This window comes from Gossypium arboreum, chromosome 11 (assembly GCF_025698485.1).
Source record: "Gossypium arboreum isolate Shixiya-1 chromosome 11, ASM2569848v2, whole genome shotgun sequence".
NCBI classification, from domain to species: domain Eukaryota; kingdom Viridiplantae; phylum Streptophyta; class Magnoliopsida; order Malvales; family Malvaceae; genus Gossypium; species Gossypium arboreum.
Window position 1 is genome coordinate 11,692,380 of NC_069080.1, and position 22,855 is coordinate 11,715,234.

General features: G+C 33.0%; 3 protein-coding genes across 3 annotated transcripts; 2 read left to right on the forward strand and 1 right to left on the reverse strand.

The window, feature by feature from the left end:
* The first annotated feature begins 4,637 nt into the window (after nt 1–4,637).
* LOC108473029 (calvin cycle protein CP12-2, chloroplastic-like) lies at nt 4,638–5,332 on the forward strand. The gene has a single exon (XM_017774596.2). It carries the CDS (start codon nt 4,896–4,898, stop codon nt 5,229–5,231), a length of 336 nt encoding a protein of 111 aa, XP_017630085.1. The 5' UTR covers nt 4,638–4,895; the 3' UTR covers nt 5,232–5,332.
* Nucleotides 5,333–6,972: 1,640 nt separating this feature from the next.
* LOC108471076 (bZIP transcription factor 53-like) lies at nt 6,973–8,336 on the reverse strand. Its single transcript, XM_017772652.2, has one exon. The coding sequence runs from the start codon at nt 7,757–7,759 to the stop codon at nt 7,331–7,333; it is 429 nt and encodes a 142-aa protein (XP_017628141.1). The 5' UTR covers nt 7,760–8,336; the 3' UTR covers nt 6,973–7,330.
* Nucleotides 8,337–14,643: 6,307 nt separating this feature from the next.
* On the forward strand, nt 14,644–21,654 carry LOC108471690 (vacuolar protein sorting-associated protein 51 homolog). Its single transcript, XM_017773269.2, has 20 exons — nt 14,644–15,033; nt 15,208–15,347; nt 15,532–15,586; nt 15,703–15,810; nt 16,070–16,168; nt 16,293–16,370; nt 16,450–16,527; nt 16,861–17,016; nt 17,675–17,775; nt 17,860–17,927; nt 18,371–18,444; nt 18,581–18,647; nt 19,155–19,270; nt 19,626–19,892; nt 19,988–20,104; nt 20,370–20,441; nt 20,538–20,588; nt 20,735–20,965; nt 21,058–21,234; nt 21,357–21,654. The coding sequence occupies exons 1-20, from the start codon at nt 14,845–14,847 to the stop codon at nt 21,489–21,491; spliced, it is 2,379 nt and encodes a 792-aa protein (XP_017628758.2). The 5' UTR covers nt 14,644–14,844; the 3' UTR covers nt 21,492–21,654.
* The last annotated feature ends 1,201 nt before the right edge of the window (nt 21,655–22,855 follow it).

The following is a 22,855-nucleotide window of genomic DNA, read 5'->3' on the forward strand; positions in this document are numbered from 1 at the left end:
AATTATCTTAATATTAATTATCCTAATAGAATAAAATAAAATAGAGTCTTCCAAAATAAAATCTCTTCTATTTGCTTTTAAGTCCTTGTGCCTTCCATGTTCGCACTTTTGGCACCATATTTGTCCCACGTTGCATATTGGCCCATTTAATCTCCGAATTGACGCTTTTTCCCTTGAATTTACTTTTCGCCTCCAATTTAGTCCCTAAAAGATAAAAAGACATAAATAGCTCAAATTAGTAGGCTCAAGCTCAAAATAAACACATTATTAGTATATAAAAACACGTCATTTTAGAGTATTATCAGCGGTCCGTTCGGCCTCCGAGATCTGAGTGCTAGATGCTGCAAGTAGAGCACACAGACTAGTAATTTTATTTACATAGGCTTGAACAGAGAGGCTACCTTTCCGAAGGGAGTGAAGTCTATGAGGCAACTAGGACTGCTTCGTGCTTGAATCGGTCGCAAACAAGTTGTTCGCCACGATCCAGACATCATGAGCGGTGCGAACATCCGTGAAAGAGGACAAGAAGGAAGAGCTAATTATGGATAACAACCAAGAGGTAAGCAAATTGTCTTGCTAATCAAAGATCGAAACAGCCGGATTAACAACAAGACCGCTATCGGAGTGAATAAGACGCACATGAGCCGTCAAGGAGCCATCAAACAGCCCAAACAGACCATAACCACGAAGGATAAGCCGGACTTGCTGTTGCCATTGAACGAGCGAGCCTTCATCCAATTTAACAACCTCATGTCGAGGAAAGGAGGTAACCATGCGATCACCAAGAAACACCGAGCCATGAGGCTCAACAGAATCGAAGTTAGCAGAGTGCGTGGAAGCCATGCCCGAGAATCACCGAGCGACTGATACCATGATAGAATACTAGAAGAACAACAAGATAAAGCTCTAGAAAAGAAGAAGAAATATTTTCAAGGTAAAGAAATTAACTCTGATCTTAATATATTCACAATATAAGCTTATATAGAAAAATGAAGTCTAAACTGCTGCTAACAGAATATAACAAATACCAGCTTTGTAACTGTCTGCATAACCACTAAGCTACTTACACTAAGCTAGTTACACATTAATCACATGTGTATTGATACTATAACATAGAGCTATTCATACGCTGTTCAAAACTTAAGATATCAAAAAGACAAAGAATAAGAGAAACAAAAAACATATGATCTGTGTAAGATAAAAACACCCTAACCAATCAGTGAGCCCCCTTATTAGTGGTTGAATATGTCCAATAGAAGGACAAACTTTGAAATTGTTATTTCAACCGTAAATAGTCACGTAAAATAAAACTATATTCATAAATGCCCAAAGATTGGCCATTCAAAGAAATAATGGCATCTTTACAATCCAACTTCATTTGAAGATTATCCCACCCTTCCAACTTGAGTCAAGAGAGCCTCACGAATAGACATGGTTTCTGCTATAAGCGAATCATGCAACACCAAGAAGAAACCTATCAAGCTAGCAAAGAAATGCCCCTCTGCATAGCGAAGAAACGCATTGAATGTAATCACCAACTCTGCAACAATGCACAATGCATCTATTTTGCATTTCAACAGGCTAGGCTCTGGTTTGGTCACCAAACAGCACCCCAGGTAACAAAACTGGTTGGACACGTTCATAGATGGATTCGCAGTGTCCCAACATGGCAAGAAATCATCAGCAACCGAACAACAGTGCTCACTAGAACAACTTTATTTTGCCATACTAGTAGATTTCGAAAATTACAAATTTTCCACAGGATCGTAAACCATTTGCTTTTCACACTATTAGAACTTACACTTACCATAGCATCAGTCGTTGCTATGACAGTGGGAAAATCATAGATATAACCAGCAAGGTCACACATCAATCACATAGTTGCACATTAAAAACACATGGTTCATATACTCCAGTAATGGGAAGCGGGCGCAAAAATGATCAATGCTGCAACCTTCTCAATCAAACAAGTGCGGCTTGGAACAAAAATATACAAGCAAAGGCAGACAAAATTTTCAACTTTAGGAGGCCATTTCGAATTGCAAATGCGACACCAAAGGCCATTGTACTCCAAGTATGAATATTGGAATAAAGAGAAAATGTGAAAGTATATCCTGTTTTAACCGTGTAAGTTCCTTAAAAGTTCTATACCAGCGAATTAGGCAGATTATGAGTAGCTATCGGCACCCTAAGAACTTTGGTCACGTCATTGAGAGCTAGCATACCCTCAACAAAATCACGATCCCACGACCCCTTATCCGTTGTCATAAGCTCACTCACTGGCATAGTTTCGAACCAGGCAGAGGCTCTAACCTTACGAAAAAAATTTCATCATCAATGAGCCATGGCGAACGATAAACACCGCAATTTAAGCCCAACGGCTAACATACCCCTCGTTGTATATAAACCATGCCAAATGAATGAAAGGTTGTTTCCCTCTGAGGCCTTAAAGAACCCTGTATCAAGAAAATAGGCTTTGAGTATTTGGAAAATGAGAGAATCCAACCAGGAAATAAGCCGCCATCTCTGCTTACCCAACATGGCTATGTTAAAACAATGAAGGTCTCGAAAGCCCATGCCTCCATAATTCTTTGGCACACATAGATTTTCCCATGAACTCCAATCGATCCGGCGCTAGGGACTGTCATTTGAACCCCACCAATATGCATCCATAAGATTTTGGAAAGAAGCACAAACACCTGTAGGAAGGAGGAAAACACTCATGTAGTAGATTGGTAAAGCTTGCACATCAATCCTAGGGACAACTTCTTTGCTTGGTTGAGAAAGAAGCTTGTTCTTTCAGAGACAAATCCTCTTACTAAGCCGTTCCCGAATGAAGCTAAAGATTTGTTTCTCATCGTGGCCAATAAGAGAAGAGAGCCCCAAATAACATCCATGGTCCATGGCCTTTGTGACACCCAAGAATGACGATGACCCGATTTTTATCGGTGTAAGAAAAGTTATCTGAATTTATTAAATTGAACCATTAAAAAAATTGATCCAACAGTTTCAAAGTAAGTACGAAAATTAGAAAATAAAATTATTTAGTAGTCAAATAGTACAATAATTAATTTGTTAATAAATCAAGAAGTGAAAGTATAAATGGGAGGGGACTTAAGTGATAATTTTGCCTTGGCCTCTATAAAATCCATAATTAAGTTTACTTAATTAATCAAGTTATATGTATTGGTGGAAGAGAGAATCTGAAAGGAGTTTACGAATTTAAGGAGGACCTAAATAGCAATAAGGGGAACCGACTGTATTTAGTGGTGATATTCTTTTTATAAATCAAATAGTGGGGTAATTTGGATGGTTAATTTGATAAGGTCATCCTCCACTAATGCATGGAGTGACCGGCTTCATGAAGGAAAAAATGAGAAGCTATAAGGCTTACGATCATTCGAATAGAAAAAAAAATAGAGATCTGACATCTTTTAAGTTTGAAGAGAAAGAAAGAAGAAATGGAGAATGAATGTTTATTATCATTATCTTTTTACTCTTCATGACTGAACCCAGAAAAATGAAGAAAGGAAGAACAAATTTCTCAAGTTTTTATGGCATAAGGTGAATTATTGATCTACGAAGTTTATACTAATCAACCCATTGATTAGTTTTTACATTTGTTAATAATTGTTCAAATTGTCAAAACAGAAAGTCCTGATATAAGTGAGAGTTTAGAAAGGTGAAACGATTAAACTTGATTATGTGAAAATTATGAAAGAGATGAAATGGGTTAGCTTGAAACATTGTTAAATTAAACTCAAAGTTTACTGGTTATGTTTAAACTATTAGGGATCTAATTGTAAGGGGTTAATAATGAATAATATAGATTGAGGTTCATTACAATATAATACATTGTTAGATTTATTACAATCTTATTTTTTTAATTATTTTGTCACAAGTGTGTTTTCTTTTTATTTCAGGATGTTATACTAATAAATTTAATTATTTTAATAATTCTTAAAAATAAAAATATAAAAACTAATTTTAAATTTGTGAAAATACAAAGATATTTTCCAAAGAAAGACTACATGTATCAAATAATAGAAGACAGTATGTAACCTATTTATATAATTCCCCCTCATCTCTTTAATACTATTTTACAACTTCTTCTTTGGGCTACGAATCCTTTTTATCCAAATGAAAGCAAGTTTGCAAAGATTTCCCTTTCAATTCCAGCTCTCCCCCTAATCAGTCTCCAAATTCATACCAATGGCAGTTTGCCTTTGTCCAGAATTGCCATCCAAGCTATGACAGAAAGCTTAGGAATGTGCAACGGAACCAAATAAGACTATCCCATCCTAACCTTTTCCTAATCTTAGAGAAAATCAGGGTTGAAGTATCTCATATCTGCACCAATGCTCTTTGCACTTAAATGCCAAATAGACTGATTTCTAATGACAGCCATGCCACCCGAACAGACCCTTCCTACTTGGCATCGTACAAGTTGGTTCCAAGAGACCAAATCTTTCGGACCAAGCTAATAAAATAAAAATCGGCAGTCCTAGATTTTTAACATTCGAACGAGTGGTCGTTGGTTAGCATTAGTAAGCAAATTATTGAAGACTAGATATTCCTTCAAAAGCGCTAAAAAATGAATGATATTCCCATGAAATGATCTGTGCTTTTTCTCCAACGTGGAAAGATGATAAGATATGTGCGTTCAGCAACCATTTGGAGTTACCAATTAAAATCCCTGTTCCTCTTATCGTTTCATTTCCTGAAAACCTTAGCACAACTTTTCTTCTCTTAATCCAAAAACAAACAAGCAACAATGGCAACCCTGTGTAAGCCTAAGAGCTGTAGCCAACGTACACGTCTCAAAAAAGGGTGGCCCCGTCAAGGTGGCAACCCTAAACCAGCCCTGGAAAAGGGTGTCCCAGTCCAAGAGGCGGATGCAGGTAATGAAGCCAGTGAGAGCTGCCCCGGATAGCATATCGGAAAAGGTGGAGAAAAGCGTCAAGGAAGTGCAGGAGGCGTGCTCGGATGACCCGGTAAGCGGAGAGTGCATAGCGGCATGGGACGAGGTGAAAGAGCTGAGTGCAGCAGCCAGCCACGCCAGGGATAAGAAGAAAGACAACGATCCTTTGGAGAATTATTGCAAAGACAACCCGAAGACAGATGAGTGCCGCACTTACGATAATGGAAGTATTATTTATATTATGACGTCCTTTTTTGTGTTTGGTGATGAAAAATTTGGAGTTGTCCTAAAACTCTTTTTAAGTTGTTAATGTCACACTGAAGATGTTATTGGTGGTTTACTTGTTAAAATCATGTAATCCTATACCATACCACACACTGGAAAAAGAAAAGAAGAAAAGATTAATTAAAAGAGTTTTTACGGATATATAGCATATACTATATACTCAATTCCTGTTTATGCAGACTTCTAAGCTTTATGCACCCTGGGTTTTCCTCCTGCACCAACCTCCAGCTCTTGCTTTTGGGGATTTTTATATCAATTTTGATTCAAAGGGCAACATTGAAGGCTTTGAAGAATATAAAGTGATTGACCCTTTATAAATACATTTACTTTTCCATCTTCGTTTTATTCTTTTTTAAGAAATTACAGTTACAACTATGACCCGTGTGGAATGTTGTCTTAATAATAGTTGAAGGCCGGAAGAAAAATAAAACATGAGACCAACAAATATATGACATCTTTGTAAATTTACAACTTTTTTTTTTAGAATTTTAATTCCTATTTTTTAGACATTTAATATTATTAAATTAGATTCATTATAATATTATTCTTTTGATTATGTTACCATCAACAAAATGTCAGACTTTAATTTTATAGTTAAATTTTTAGAAATAAAAGTAAAGAAGTAAATTTCAAATTTTTAAAGAATTGATATATTTTAACTTATATATGAGATTGATTTAATTGTACACAAATGTCGATCGGGAGAAAGCAACAACCGAAGCTTGAAACTAGAGCATGACAGATGGTACCCTCATACATCCACCTGCAGAAGCTAGGACTTTAGTGTTCAAGTGAAAATAAAATGGGTTAATCCCTATTTCTGGTCATGAAATTTGGCAATAGGCTTTAATTTTTGTTGTTGTTGTTGTTGTTTATATTAGTCTTTGTATTTGGTAATTGTTTATATTGAGTTTTGAATTTTTTTCCTAACATTTTTAAAGGAAATATTAGGGATTAACTTGGAAAAAAAAATTAGCTCTCAATGTGAGAATAATTATTAGTTTAGGGACTAACTTGAACCGTAAAAAGTGTATTCCTTAATGTGAGAACACATGCTGAGATCAAACCCCAAATAATGCATTAAACCAAATAAAATTTTAAAAAAAATTGGAAATCAGAGTTAAATCTTCATTTGAAAAGGACTTGAATTGAACTGTTAATAATTTCGGACCACTAAAAATGTTTTTATCCATTTAATAAGGAGGCGAAGGCCTGCTCTCCATTTGCAATCTTCATTTCGCATCAGCATTTAAATTACATCAACAGTCCCCAGTATTACGTTTCAATCATTCAATCTTCAAAAATTAGGTACTAGTCACCGATGTTATCAAGTTTTTACATTTTAATTACTTGTCTCATTGAGGAAATGATGTGTCATGTTAATTCAAAGGGTTAATAATTAATTTGACCTACACTAAATAAACAATATTTAAAAACATACAAAATCATTAAAATAATTAAAATTTAATAAAACCTGAAATATTTTTTGTTTGTTGATAGATATAATCCACTCGTTGGCCAGCCATAAATATATACCATAAAGTTCAAAAAAAAAAATCAAAAGTCCACCCTGTCGTATGATTCGTTTACTAAATGAATGGCTTTTTGTTGAATGATGTGCAGGGAAGAATTATAAGATTAAAATGGTTTAAGCAACTAGATTCAAATGGGCAATGATTGCTAGATTGTTCCCTGGCAGAATTGACAATGCAGTAAATACCATTGGCATGTGATAATGGCTAGGAAACATAGAGACCAATCAAGCATTTACAGAAGGAGAAAGACTTTATCATCTTCTTGTTTTGCCACTCAAGCTTTCCCCTAAAGGATTGGATTTGATAATTCAAAACAATGCTACTAGTGTGACCAATCCACCATTTCATGAAGCAACATACAGAATCTGCCTCAACTACCACTCGTTTAGCCCTCACTCCTTCATTAGCTAGACTAACCCATTAATTTTTCACCACTTTTAGTGCAGTTCACAAAAGAGGTATGTTCTTTTTTAACTAACAGTAAAAATGATTATTTGCTTTTTTTTCTTTTCATGTGAAAAGTGGAAATAGGATTTTGGCAAGTATTATGGGGCAGCATCACCCGTTAGCCAACACAAGGAAGAAGAGTCTATCCATCATACTCGAACATATCAACCAAAGCCATAATTGGCTGTATCGAACAGGGGAGCTGCCACGGCTCCGGAATCTCGGGGATATCAATGGCATACCCGTCGGCTTCTTCCACAACTTGCAGCACCGAATTCAGAGACCGTAATCTCTCGGTCAATTCCATCGCCTGAGCTCTTAAAACATTATTGGCCGATTGCATCTCGATGTAGTATTGGGTGGCGACGCCGATCTTTTCAGAGATCTGACTGTTATCTTTCTGTAATGCGTTCACTTCCTGAACCAAATCTTGGAGCCGCTTCTGCTTCCTCATTCTTGATCGCCTTGCCGATTCACGGTTTGATAGCATTCTCTTCCTTTTCCTCTCATCGATGTTTGCGTACTGCGGATCCGAATCGGATGAACTCGCTGACCTTTGCAAAGAAGCCATAGCAAGGGAAGTGTTGTTCTTTTTTTTTTTATCCGGAAGAATATTTAATATGAACTGATAAATTGAATGATAATTAAGGAATTCAAATTTCTTCAATAGTCAGAGAACTTAACTAGGGGTTAGATCTAGATGAAGGGATTGATGAACAACGAGGGGAGCTGATTCATGAGAAAACGTAGAACCAGTAAAGGAAAACAACTGAAAACGAGTGAAGAATACGAATTCGACGCATGAGGATGGCGTAGCTCATAGAAAATCTAAAATCATTGAAATAGTTCTATAATAAAGACTCAACTCCGCATTCGCAGATCAGACATGAACAATATAGTCGAAAAATAACAAACAAGCAAGTCAAGAAAAAAAAAGCCCTAGTTCTAAACCAGATCTAAGATAAAAGAAAAGAAAATGAGACAAAAAAAAGTGGAGACTCGAAAGGGAGAAGGAAAAGAAAAGAACAAGAAACTAAGAATACTTAGCTGGATGAAGAAAATTAAACGCGAGAATAATTGCAGAGCAGACGAAACAGGCGCTGGCAAAGGCGAATCGAAAAGAGGCTTTGAAAAGAGGGGATGGAGGCTTTTATAGGCAAATGAGGAAGGACTTGATTGGGTGTTGGATTAGATTAGTGGATAAAATAATGATGAGGTGGAGGGGTATTTAAGGTCTTTTCACTGAGTAACTTAGTGGTTGGGTGTCAGTGCTGACGTGCAAAGTAACGCCAGCTTTACGTTCAGCACTTTCTTAGCACTTTCCAGCCCTTTTTTTTATTTTGGAATATACCCTATGGATTCTTTTTATTTCCTATTTCCAATAAAAATTAAAAATTAAATCATACCACGCAATTTTTAAAAGTAAAATTAAATTAAAATATAAATCTTAAAAGAGGGAATGACTGATAAAATTTTTATAAAAGTTTCAAAATTTAAAAATCAATATTTTTAATAATTGTTTTGATAATATTTTTAAATTTTTACTCTAAATCGTGTCACGTAAGATATAACATCTTATTTAATAATTAAATTAATAATTTTAATAATAGAATAGCATTATTGTATAACATTGATATTTTGAAAATATAATTAGAATGTTTAAAAGTTTAGGGACCATTTTAGAATTAAAGTTATAGTTTGAGATGTATGGTCCAATTAACTTTAATATATATATATATATATATATATATTGGGTGAAAAACATAGAAATAGAATTACGTCAAGATGAATTGAACAAAAGTATCATTAATCTTGTCTTGTCGAATGAGTTCCAGAACTTCATTCGGGGCAATAACATAAACCTAAAGACTTGAATTCTTGCCTAGACTCAATTTCGCCAAACAATCAACAACTTTGTTAAAATCTCTATAGACATATTTGATGCACCATTGCCCTTCAGTTCTCATAATTCATCGTACTCTTTTGAGCACAGTAATATCAGAGTCTGTCATCATATTTTCTTATAAAGCCCTGGCAATCTCTAGATTATTCGTGTGAATCGTGGCCCTTTTAAAACCTTTGCTAAGCATCACCAGTAGACCATCTAATATTCCTCAAAGTTCTGCTTCAAATATTAAGCATCATCCCAAACAATAATTAAACCCCAAGATCTAATTCCCACGTTGATCGCGTAAAACACCCCCAACAGAAGCTCTCCCATCACTGCTAGTAACTACACCATCAGTGAACAAATTAACCTACATGTTGGCCATGTGTGTTTGAGAAGTAGTTGTTAGAGAGGATTGCTGGTTGACTCATGACTAAGATCGAACTGTTGTGCCCAACTAATGTAAACCTTAATAGTTTCAAGAGGCGTCCAAGTGATGCATTGAAAAATGAACAAGTTATTGTATTTCCAAATACGCCATGCAATTAGCCCGAAGAGACAAGACTAAGAAACCCCTCGTTCAGACAATCACACATTTGATCAAAGATTAGAAGTCAACCAATCCTGTAAAAATCTGAAAAAGAAATGACTTTGTCTATTGCTAGGAATGACTTGTAACCAAGCTTTCTTCCCAGCCAAGCAATCTTTAAGAGCATGAAGAGTATCCTCAATTTCACAACCGCAATTAGGACAAGAGCTATTATGGTTGATTCCCCGCCTAGAATGCTCCAAATTAATTAGAAGCTTTTGCTTAGAAGCTAACCAAAGGAAAATTTTTACTCTCTGTGACCCCTAAACTTTATATATTTATTAATTTAAAAAAAGTTTTACTCACTATTTGGCCTCTGAACTATACTCATTTTCCCATTTTAGTACATGAACTTTTTTTTTTCGTTTTGGTATCTATATTTTACTCTATTACATGTTTTATTAAATAAAAGCTAATCGTGCTAAAAAAAGTTGGCCAATGAAAACATGTCATGTCATGAAGAACATGACACACTGATTGATAGCGTGGTATGGTTACCAAAGTTAACTGATGTTGACCATGTAATCAATAAAAATTATTAAAAATGGTTAAAATTTATGAAAATTATTAGAAAATACTAAACAATTATAAAAGTAATTAAAAAGTGTTCTCGGAGCTTATATTATTCATTTTGGGTTGATGGGTTTTTATTTTGGTAATATATATGATTTGTAAAAAATTAACTATGGGAATGAAGTATATATTTTATAATTTTTCAAATTTTAAAAAGTTATTGAAATTTATAAAAAATGTAAAATATTTAAAATGTTATAAAAATATTAAAAATTATAAAAATATATACTTCATTAAAACACCTACAGTCAAATTTTCTTTTTCTTTTTACAAATTGTAAAGAAAGCCAAAAGAAAAAAAACTCACTACTCAATATTGAATAATATAACCTTCTAAATCACAAGTTTTAATTATTTTAATATTATTTTAATATTTTATAATTTTTCAATATTTTAAATTTTAAAAATATTTTTAGATATTTTTACGATTTTCTACATTTTTTACATTTTAAATTTTTTAATTTTAAATGATTTTTGTTTGATCAACATGAGTCAACGTAGGTCAACTTTGGTCAACCTTCCATAGTATCGATCAACATACCACATTACCGGTCAATATGCAAAGTCATAGATGACGTGGTGTGTTTTCATTGGTTAACTTTTTTAAAAGGTACTAACACGGATAATAGAATAAAGTTTAGATCTTAAAATGGGACAAAAATAATAATATCAAAGTGAGAAAAGAATATAATTCAAGAGCAAAATAGTGAGTAAAGGTAGTTTAAAATAACTAAAATACTAGTTAATAAATCTTATTAAAAAATTGACTTGTAATTTGAATTTATTTTTGTGGTGAACTTGTCAATTGGGTCATAATATCCTCGAGTTTATGGTAAGAATTTTATATTTGGTAAGGGTGAATAATCGGTTTGGTCGGTTTTTTTACAATTGACTTGAACGCATTAAAACCAAATCAATTAATTTTTATTGATAAAACCGATCAAAGTGAACTAATATAGATTTTATCAAATATTTTGATTAACCGACCTAATTTTTTATTATATATATTTATTATAAAATATATTTTTAAATCATTAAAATATAATATAATGGAAGCCATTTTTTTGGTCAGTTCAGTTATAGAATTCAGAAATTGAGAATTGACCAACAAAGCCGACTAAATCGAGGATGAAGCCAACAAAACCATCCCACCCGAAAAAATCGAAATAAAAAATGGATTGTGTCGATTTTTCGATTAAAACCGAGCTTTACTCTCCCTTAGGATTAGGTGCTAATGGTTAAATTATGCTCGAAAAGACTTTTTAATTTGTTATGTTTGTATTTTATGTGTTGCTATTTAAATTTGTTTGCCCGGAGGAACAAGTCAGGAGTACGCCAGAAAAGCACAATGAAAGGGGAAACTATGCATACAGTGGATCTAGTTGGACAAGTGGCGTATTGTAGGATTAAACCATATGAGTCTATTTTATTTAACTTCTATATTGTAATAAATTATTATAGATATGATTTATTATGTTTAAATACATTTTCCTGTTTCTTTAATGATAACGATTTACGATAAATGTCAAGGAAAATGTCTTGTGTTAAAAGTCTAAGAATGTTGTTTAGAAATTTTATTAAGTGAATTGTGTAATAACACCCAAGATCCATACCCAAAGTATCGTGTCAGATTAAGGGCATTACACATTTGCTGTGGATTCCGATCTAATCTCTTCGGTGATTTTGGCATGCTAACGAATGTAATAGCTCTTATGAGCAAATTGGCGTGTTCTCAATTGGTTACTCGTGTATTTCTTTTATTCAGAGTGGTTTATTGGGTTGAATGTTTTCTGAATGAAATGTTTATGATATGTTATATGTTTGAATGAGATGTGCTCAACTTATATACCTAAATGTGTTGGCAAGATGTGGAATTTAGTTAAGTTATATGTATATATATATATAAATAAATGTTTTGGCGAGGTGAGTTTTTTTATGCTTTTAACCTATGAGGTTGCTAGGTATATTTAATTTTTACCCCGTTTAATTTCTCCTTTCTTATAGATCGTAGTTGGCGGAACTCGGTAGGCTGATTGATCTACAACTCACACTATCCAACTTCTGTTCCTATGGAATTATTTTAACTCTACATTGGGTCTAGTGGCATGCACATATAAGGGATCTATTCTACAAAATTGAATGTGAAATAATTAGTAATGGATTGAATGTTATATATATACTCTTTCGTGATGCTTGTTCAATGTTGACATAGACAATTAGCACGCTTGAAATGAAAATGATTGCATGTATTGAATATGCAAACTTATTTTGATAATTGACGGAATTAAAATGCAGACCACGTTATCTTCGTTGATTGTGGCATGGTGTCCAAATGCTACTCTATGTGGTGGATAAAATTAGATCCTGTGGTCACGACATTCATATTAAGTACAAGAATATGGCGAACTCGCTTTCATATTCATTCGGCGAAGGGCTTGAGAGGACATCTTTTGGTGGACCACCTTGCCGTGCTCCATTTGAAACTTTCAAATGAAAACTATAAATCACCTAAAGCTAAGGATGTCTATTTTAAAACCTAATCAGTTTCGTTTAAGTTATAACCTCTAATATATGTGTAATCTAAATAAAATTATATAAAAAAAAAAATTGATAGTTGTGCATGTGAATGTCTCTGTTTTACTGCAGCATTTCATAAATCAGATTTGGTAACTAAACTGGACGAAGAGTGTTACATTTAGACTCTTATTTATGATTCTTTATCACTTAGAACACACTTCAATCAGTTGTCTTTCCATTGGACTAGTAAGAGAGCAAATGAGACAACTCATTCTCTTACTAGGGTGGCCTTATTCTATGTGAACTACAGTAAGTATGATATTCCTTCCACTAATCTTCTTTTTGTTATTAGTTCGGATACAGTGAAAGAGATGGATATATGATCGAGTGTATGGTAAGTCTGTTTGGTTAGGATTAGTTTTAGGTCTTTTCCTTTATGGATTTTTATATATCTTTTAATATAAATCTTATATATTTTACTTAAAGAAACAATTTGATAATATTTAAGATTAAATTGAATTTGAATTAAAAAATTGCTAATTTTTTTGGTTTAAAGAAACTTTTTATTTATCAAATGCAAGTTACAAAATTATATTAAAAATATATTTAGCTTAGACTCATAAATCTCAAGAATAGTAGAAGCTGACGAAGCAAACTAGAAACCTAGAATAAAAACCAAGGCATACGAGCCAAGAACATTTGACCAAAAAAAAAAAGCCAAGAAACATAACATCAAACTTCACTCGAAGCTTGCACATCAAACTCACATAACATCAAATCGAATCATCAATTCGGACAGACAAAGGTTGAATTAGTTAGTAGAAACACAAGCATCAGAAGAGTCAAGCTCGCAAATTGAGGCATTAGCCACTAGATTAGGAGTCATTTTATGGTGCATTGACTCTCGCAAACAAAGCCATGCTCTCCTCAACAAACCATTGAACTCCAATATAAATGGAATAGAGAGAAGAAAGAGCTTTTAAGGACTAACAAACGTTTTCCTCCCCAAATGAGATAATAAAGAGTCGACCCATCAAAATGGAAGTAAATGAAAAATGATAGTGTTCTTCCAACTAGTCAACCATGTTTGTGGTAATGCTTGTTATTATATCAAAAAACAAGTTGAAGAGGAGGAAAAACAAGGGAATATATGAATATATGAAAGGAGGAATAAGATGAAGAGGTTGGAATAAAAAAGTAGAGGGAAGATCGGAGAGAGGAGGGACGGATGGCGCACAATAATCCAAATAGAAGTTGGTTGCACGATGGCTATAGCAAAGATGAGGGGTTTTAAGGTTTCTTTAAAAGTTTAGAGAGACATAGAATAATTTTGAAAAGAGAGATAATACTTTGCTGAGTTACTGTTAAAGTTATTAGAAACTTGTTTGATAGTGCCAAATTTAAATAGATGTTATTTTTAACTAAAGATTTATTGTGCATTAATTTAACATATGCAGTTTTAGTACAATGTTGCCAACGAGGTGTTGATATTGTCGAAAAAGGCTAAGGCTCTAACTTAATTTTTACGTAATTAGATATGTGTTTTGTCATGTGTAATTACTATGGATCATTTTTGTACAATTATATTTCTTTGCTCATTTGTGTTTGAAGGAATATTTATAATTGTAATTAGAATAAATATTATAATAAAATAAAAATTTAAATTATTCTCCCCAAAGTGAAAGCACTGAATCCTAGACAAACGAACAAAGTGTTGTGTGTGATTAGTATAATTGCATCTCAAGTCTTGACCCATTCAATTAGATCTGAATTATAAGGCAATCCAATTAAATGCACCACAAGTGTTATTTAAATGCGGGCATTTAGGCTTAGTTTTGTTTGTTACACTAAATTTTAGGCACACAAGATAAGGTGGTGAAATTAACCTTAAAGAAAACTAAAAAAAAAAAAAAAACCACCCAGAAAAAGCCTCAAGAGCAAATCGGGATGATTCTTCATTCATCCACAAGCCACATCGTTTGATTCAAGATCTCCTATTCAGCTTCCTGGCGTAGTTCATTCAATCCATTAACTACAAACAATTTTATTCGCTATTTACAATTTCCCGATTTAAATCTAATACAAAATAAATGGTCGAACGAGCAAAAATGGCGACCGATGATATTCCATTGGATGACAAGGCCAAGAGAATGAGAGATCTATTGTCAAGCTTCTACTATCCATATCATGGTTCATCTCCCAAAGCTCATTCAAATTACGAAAACTTGGATTCCATCAATTCCGCATCTTTCAATCCTGAGCACTACATGAACCTTCTCGTACGCCTCTCCTAATTCTCTTTATCCAAATCATGAGTTAAGATTTAAAGGAATTCTAATGCTAGATTTATAGAATTTTTTTATGCTGAAGTCTGTTTTGACTAATGATGTATTAGACTGGATTTGAATTGGAAGGTTTGTTCCTTTAAAGCATGGATTGGATTAAATCTGTAGGTACAAAAGTCGAATTTGGAAGAGCTTCTTCGGAAGCATGTTGAAATGGCAGCCGAAATCAAGAACCTTGATACTGATTTGCAAATGTTGGTTTATGAGAATTACAACAAGTTTATTAGTGCCACGGATGCAATTAAATGGTAACTTCTTTCAATCTTTGAAATTGTTAGTAACAATTGTCTCTGCTACTATATTTATTGAATAGATATTTCCATGCAAATTTTGTTACTCCTTTGTTTGATTAGGATTTACTATGTTGTATTAACTGGTTTTCAACTATAATTTATTTAAGAACTCTAACTCAAACATTATTGATTTTAACAGGATGAAAAGTAATATTGTAGGCATGGAAGCAAATATGGAGCAACTTCTTGATAAGGTGTGTAAAAATATTTTTGCGTCATCTCTATTTGAAAATTTTAAAACAATGCATTCAAAAGAAACGTAAAGAGAGGATTATTGCAAAGAGTAAATTTTATTCATTTGCGATTGTAGATAATGTCAGTGCAATCTAGAAGTGATAGGGTCAACACTTCTCTTTTTGAGAAAAGAGAACACATTGAGAAGTTGCACCGAACAAGGAACCTTCTGCGTAAAGTTCAGGTATCGAAAAATGTTTGTGGTGAATTGTGAGTAACATGACAATAGTTATAGAACTACACTGAAAGTAGGTTAACCAAATGTAGCCATTATAAGTATAGTGCAATATTTTATCAAACAATCAATGGTAAAGGCTATGACATTTATGCGTTTTAGATGTTACTGCACAAGGGAAATTTTCAGATTGGATAATTATAATATTACTTTAAGTTTATATATGAATGGGTGAGATTCAAAATTTGTTTTATGTGGGAAAGAACAGTTCATTTATGATCTACCCGCTAGACTTGCAAAGTGCGTCAAGTCAGAAGCATATGCTGATGCAGTCAAATTCTACATTGGAGCTATGCCAATTTTTAAGGTCATTGATGCTTGCCTTATTCATCTATTTTGTATATTAATTTTATTGTTAGTACTTAACTTTGCTTTTATGTCATAGTTTTTTATTCAAAAAGTTTGACACAGACCATTGATTTTCTTACCAGGCATATGGAGATTCATCTTTCCAGGACTGTAAACGAGCATCCGAAGATGCAATTATTATAATATTAAAAAACTTGCAGGCATGTTTATCTTTGTGTTATGCATGCAAGGTGATGTTTTCTGATAAATTTTTAATGCTTGATGAAATTTTCTTCTCAGGGAAAGCTATTCTCAGATTCTGAATCCATTCAAGCTAGAGCTGAAGCTGCAGTGCTTTTGAAGCAATTAGATTTTCCGGTTTGTATTGAAACTTTTAGATCAGATTTTAACTTAGGTTAGAGCTTAAAGCATTAAACACTAGATAGTCTAGATTAGCTACGGTGCAAGCCATTTTCTATGCATGAAAATACATTAGCAAATAGTTGGAAACTATATCATCCTTTCTTTCTCTCTTTGATGTCTTCTTTAAAATACATAAAAGAATTATTGTGGATAACCTCTAACATCTACAGTATATTTATTAATCTTAATGGTAATATTGTTCTCTACAAAAGTTTATTTATTTTTTATTTAAGTTATATCTATTTGACATAAATACATATGCATGATGCATATCCATAATTGGTGCAGGTGGATAGCTTACAGGCAAAACTCCTTGAAAAGTTAGAGCAATCTCTTGGAGACCTTCAATTGAAAACAAATGAAATTGAGAATGTTCTACGAGAATCTAATGATCCTTCTAAACAAGGAAAAGGTTTTGACTCGGTTCCTGGTATAGGCCATGAGGTAACTAAGCATGAAGTAGCATTTTTTTTTTTTTGTAATTTCTCATATTTGACTTGGTGGGTAGGAACTAGGGTGGATAAATGAATTATAAAAGGAAAGAATAAAATTGTATTTTTGCAAAGAAAATGCATGGCTTTTTGAACCATGTTAAATTTTTATAATGCACGTTCTTTTGTGAAACTCTTATATTGCCTTGCGAATCTTATGCCATCAATGTTTTAAGGTTGATTGTTTTCAATACAAAAGATTATGCATAATGCAACTGGATGTATGAAATATTTTATTTCTGCATTGCAATTATAACTGTCTATAAAGGCAACTAACCAATAATTTTCTTCACTATTCAATGTGTGCTTGGTACTACATTACTGACCAAACTCTTTATTTGTTTTTTACAAATTTCTTTAGGGTTGAATGCTTGTTCGTTAGAGCTCTATATCATTGTTAGTGGATCTTTGTTAATGACCAGATAATGTGTTTTCCAAATTATCTCTAATTAAATTAGCCTATATGACACTACTTTTGTGTTTTTAGTTCTTTAACTGTAGTTAAATTAGTCATCTCAAGCATCCCTAAAATAAAAGGAGGTTGTAGGGAGTACGAGGGTAGAAAAGTGCCATCTAGACTCATGAAGAACCTTTTCAATTATCTAAAATAGGTCTCTGTCCATGGATTTGCGGAGGCTATTCGTGCTTATCGAGTAATATTTCCTGATTCTGAAAGTCAATTAATTAAACTTGCACAAAACTTGGTTATCAAGTAAGCAGCTTCAATAGAATTTCTATTGTTTATAAGAATACGTAGCACGAGAAAGTTCCACTTAAATGTTGCCTTTTTCTTCAGGCACTTTGAAATGACTGGGCAACGTGTAAAGAGACGAATTTCTTCTACCAATTTCCTTGGTGCTCTTCGTAAGTAGTGTGCATTTGCTTTTTCTCTTCCTTCATGGTTTTAGCAATGCAGCCCCAAATATTTAACATAACTAATGAAAAAGTCTATCATTATTAGCAAATGCACATTCCAACAGTGTTTGCATAAGTCAAATAGTTTATCATCTTATATGACATTTAGAGATGCCTTTGTCATATTATTCTTGATGGAGTACTTGTTTAAAATATTCCCCAATTAACTAGAACTAAGACTTTTTTATGTCCACGAGAAGATTGATTCGAGATAAATCACTATTGTTTAATACTGGTGTGAATTCAAACTTATTTGTTTCTAAAGTCATTAACATTATTAGTTATTTTGCTTTCATATTAACTTACGCGTTATAATTTTTATAGTATTTTTTATTCTTATTTTGCACTTAAATTTATTTAGCCATTTTTTCCCATTGCCAAATCCATTGTAGGGGCTATATGGGATGATGTGCTTCTGATGGATGGAGTCTTAAGTGAGGCTGCGCTATCTAATTTTTCTTTGGAGGTCTATCTCAAATTTCATATGAAATCATTTTCTTTCTAGTCTTTTGCATTTTTATCTTCTTTAATCTTGAGTAGAAAGATAAGCAGTGTTCATATTGAGGGACGAAACACCATCTAATGATATTTTGTGGTCTCAGGTTGCTCATGCAACTGTTAAAAAGTATGTTGCCAGCACATTTACTTACCTTCTACAAGACATATCAGGTTATTTTTTCTATTGATTGTCCTGCCAAAAAATATTTTACTCTTTTGGAGTTTCAAATCACCCAAAAGATGAGAGCATGGTTTAGATTTTACCATGTGCAGGTTGTTGTTTTTACCCATTTTATGACAGAAGTCTAAATATCTAATCAACTATTCTTCATTCCTAGCTAAGAGTATTAGTCCACTTGAATTTTACCTGAAATGTATATACCCTAAACCAAGCTTTGCAAAATCCTATTTATTATCTTCCACTTACAACTGTGGTTATTCTAGAATAGATATCATAGTTATATCATTAATAATTTTCAAAAGCATGTTCAGTTGGCAGTTGTTTATGGAAAATGATAGGTTCACTAATGGTTAAACCATATATAGGTATTTATGCATGTATTCTACATAAACTTTTAAAAGTTTGTAAATTTGCGCAAACTTGATTATTTCTTATTGATGTTGGTTTTATTTTATGAAATTTACCTTAAGTCTGAGTTCATTCTGTTCAATTTACAGATGCTCTCTTGAAAGTAAAGGTTAGCCCAAAAGAGGCAGCAGAGGAACATCCCTTACAGGCTGCTTTGGAGGCTAGCAAAAAAACAGTACTCCAAGGCAGCATGGATGTCTTACTGGTAACCATGAGATGCTAAACTGACTCTTATTTTATGCATGTAGAAACGACTCAAACTTTTCATTCATTGTGTACTACTTCCTGTAAACAATGCACGTCCATATTTCATGTTCCTAATTTTCATATTTCTCTCTTATTTAGATACTTATACTACTTCAATCTGTAAATGCTTGACATACTTTCTAGATTGAAAAACAATATCAATCTAGTTGCATTTTTATAGTAGGTTAGTGTGTGTGTATGTGTTTTCTTGCGAACTTGTGCATTTTCATTATTATATTGACTAAATTTATAGTGTATGCGCAACTTATTCATTGAGCATTGAGTTTCATTTTTAAACGATTTGCTTACTACAGGATTTTCGCCAACTTCTTGACGAAAAGTTAGGGCTGCTAGTTAAACTGAGAGCTTTCATAATTGATTGGGTTCAAGAAGGATTTCAGGACTTTTTCAGGTCTCTTGATGGTTGTTTTCTCTTGCTTTCTGGAAGAAAGAATTCATCAAGTCAAGATCAAGGATTTTCAGAAGGAGCACTTGGTGAAAAAGTTCTTGCTGGTCTTGTCTTGGTCCTAGCTCAACTTTCTGTATTCATTGAACAAACTGCCATCCCAAGAATTTCTGAGGCAACTTTTTCTCTCACCTGATAAATTTACCTTACCACCTAATAAATTTTCACTACTATTTTGGGCTCAGCCATATTTTCATGTTGCACTGTCAGGAAATAGCTGCCTCCTTCTCTAGTGGTGGTGCACGAGGCCACGAACATGGGCATGTTTTTATTTCGGGGGAGATATGTCAACTATTTAAGTTAGGTGGTGAAAAGCTTTTGCATCATGTAAGAATTTATTCTTTTCCTTGTTTTGAAATTATTAAAATTAAAATTTATATTGGATCCGTGGGATGTGTTTTATCTAGTTTTAGTTTTGGGGTTTCGAATTCACAAGCATGTTGATATCAAGACAATATGTTGCCTCAAGGGAGCATATATGTTTAACGATTTTATTTTCTGGCATTGAATGAGCCATTTCTGATATGTTTTTTTAAGGGAGAGCCAATTATGTCATTGTTAATTATAAGTTCAATTTTGTTTCATTTTGCAGTACATAAATATAAGAACGCGAAGAGTATCTACTTTGCTAAGAAAGAGGTTTACAACACCAAACTGGGTCAAGGTTAGTTTACTGTTGTATAATCCTCAATTTTGAGAGAGATTCCCCTTACTAAAATAGTTTAAGTTTTCAATAATTTATGTTTTTTAATACCTGCAGCACAAGGAGCCTAGAGAAGTTCATATGTTTGTTGATTTATTTCTACAAGAGGTTAGTGTCTCTTTAATAAACTTTCTGACTTGACATAGATATAGTTTTAAATCTTTGCCTTGCAGAGTTCGATATACATAAATATTTCGATAATGTAGAACTTTTCTAAGATGCATTACGCTTTATCCCGCGATTCTTTGTTCTAGTTGAAAGCAGTAGATAGTGAGGTGAAACAGATTTTACCTGAAGGGCTATTGCGTAAGCATCAACGGTCTGACAGCAATGGAAGCACCAACTCATCACGTAGCAACGCATTACTAGATGATAAAATGAGTAGGTCAAATACCCAAAAAGCCAGGAGTCAGTTATTAGAAACACATCTAGCAAAATTGTTTAAGCAAAAAATAGAAATTTTTACAAAAGTTGAATATACACAGGTATGTATCACCTATGAATTTTTGTGGTTGTGGAAAAAGTGTCAATGTGATGCTATTGAAACAGAATGAATGGAGTTTCCTTGTCACTGCAGGAGTCAGTTGAAACAACTATAGTGAAACTTTGCCTTAAAAGTTTGCAAGAATATGTCAGACTCCAAACCTTTAATCGAAGTGGTTTCCAGCAAATTCAGCTGGATATTCATTTCTTAAGGACTCTTTTGAAGGAGAATATTGAAGCTGAAGAAGCGATTGACTTTTTACTTGACGAGGTAATTGCGAAATTCCTAGTCACGAGCTTTAATCTTTCTGTGTTACATAATAAAACCGGGGTATTGCTCATTTTTATCTGATTTTTGTTCCGCTAGTAATGAAATGTGGATGTTGGATGTAGGTAATTGTTGCTGCTTCAGAGCGTTGTTTGGACCCAATTCCTTTAGAGCCTCCAATTCTGGACAAACTTGTACAAGTAAAGTTATCAAAATCCAAGGAACATAATCTAGTTAAACCCCCAGATGTTGGTAGGTGAAATTGCTATGGATAGCCCCACTTTTTTATTTCTCGTGCTATAATTTTATGATGTGATTCATTGGTCAAAAAGTTCATTTACATTTTTGGAGATTTTGTATGAAATGGTGAAATGTAACAGGAATTCCAGTTATATATAACTATGAAAGTTTATTTGTAGTTAATGTTGTATGAGCTATCTTATCATATATATGAATGCTATGAATGTTTTGGTTTCTTGTTGAGAGGGAAAAAAATGTTCCAATTCCTCTTCCCTCTTTTTATTTTCCCTTCTTGCTTTCCTCGAAGACTAATTATCAATGCTATGAATCATCACATTTCAAACTTGAAGCAAGTTTTATTTTTGTGTTGCAAGAACAGCATAGTCATTTTCTTTTGGATGAAAATATTACTTTGTTAAAAGGATTTATCTATTTGGTCATTTATAAATTAAATCGTTTGTGTATAATCATAAATTAATACAAAAAAGAAATTATTGTCACCATTTAAAACACAATTGAATCTTAATATAACTTAAAGTTGATAATCACAAACTCAAAAATAGAGATTTGATTTCATAAATTAAATATAGTATACTTAGTACCTGTGAGATACCTTAAAAACAAAAATACAAATCAATCTCCTATTTAACTTTTAAGACACAAAGTTCTTGATGTAAAATCAAAGAACCAGTAAGAAAAAACAAGAAGAAGATATGACCAAAGCATCAAGCAATGACTTGACCAAAACAACAACAAAGAAAGATCCAAAGTTTTGATCCACGACATTACTGCATCACGTGGATAAATGATCCTACCACTTTGCTCCGGAATGACCACAAAACATCATCTCTTTGATCGTAGTTTGAAAGAGTACACGCGAGCGAGGTGTCTAAAAGAAATGTTTGCTTTTAACCTCTAATAAAAAGAAAGTGAAATAAATCTCCATTTATAATATTTTACTTTACAACAAATAGAAATAAAAACGAGAAAGCTTGATATGTTATAATTTACTAGTGTTAACATCGTTTGATTTTATTATGAAAATTGATAGATCGTTAAATTGGTTGTCACGTGTTTATGGTGTGACGATCTTTCACCTATGTAGATAATATTTATAATATTGATTTAAAACATATTTAAAAATACTCTTTCCCACTCAATTCCCAACATTTCTCTCACTGCGTCTCAAAACATGAAATTTTGCATATTCCAAAAGCTTTTGTGGTGATTATCACGGCAGAAGAAATTAGTCAAACACTGTTGATGGAAAACTTGTAGACAAAAATGTTGTGTTTTAGTTTATTTTAATTTGGCTTTAGTATTAGTTTTAAGTATATTTAATATTTTTCTAAAAGTCATAGTTCCTTTTTTTTTTTTTTTCTGT

What these genes read in the sequence shown, in the direction of transcription:
- LOC108473029 (XM_017774596.2), top strand. Translation starts at nt 4,896, where the DNA reads ATGCAGGTAATGAAGCCAGTGAGAGCTGCCCCGGATAGCATATCGGAA.
- LOC108471076 (XM_017772652.2), bottom strand. Translation starts at nt 7,759, where the DNA reads ATGGCTTCTTTGCAAAGGTCAGCGAGTTCATCCGATTCGGATCCGCAG.
- LOC108471690 (XM_017773269.2), top strand. Translation starts at nt 14,845, where the DNA reads ATGGTCGAACGAGCAAAAATGGCGACCGATGATATTCCATTGGATGAC. An exon ending in CCTTCTACAAGACATATCAG is followed by an intron (nt 18,648 to 19,154) that starts GTTATTTTTTCT and finishes TTCAATTTACAG; the next exon opens with ATGCTCTCTTGAAAGTAAAG. An exon ending in CAAAAGTTGAATATACACAG is followed by an intron (nt 20,966 to 21,057) that starts GTATGTATCACC and finishes TTGTCACTGCAG; the next exon opens with GAGTCAGTTGAAACAACTAT.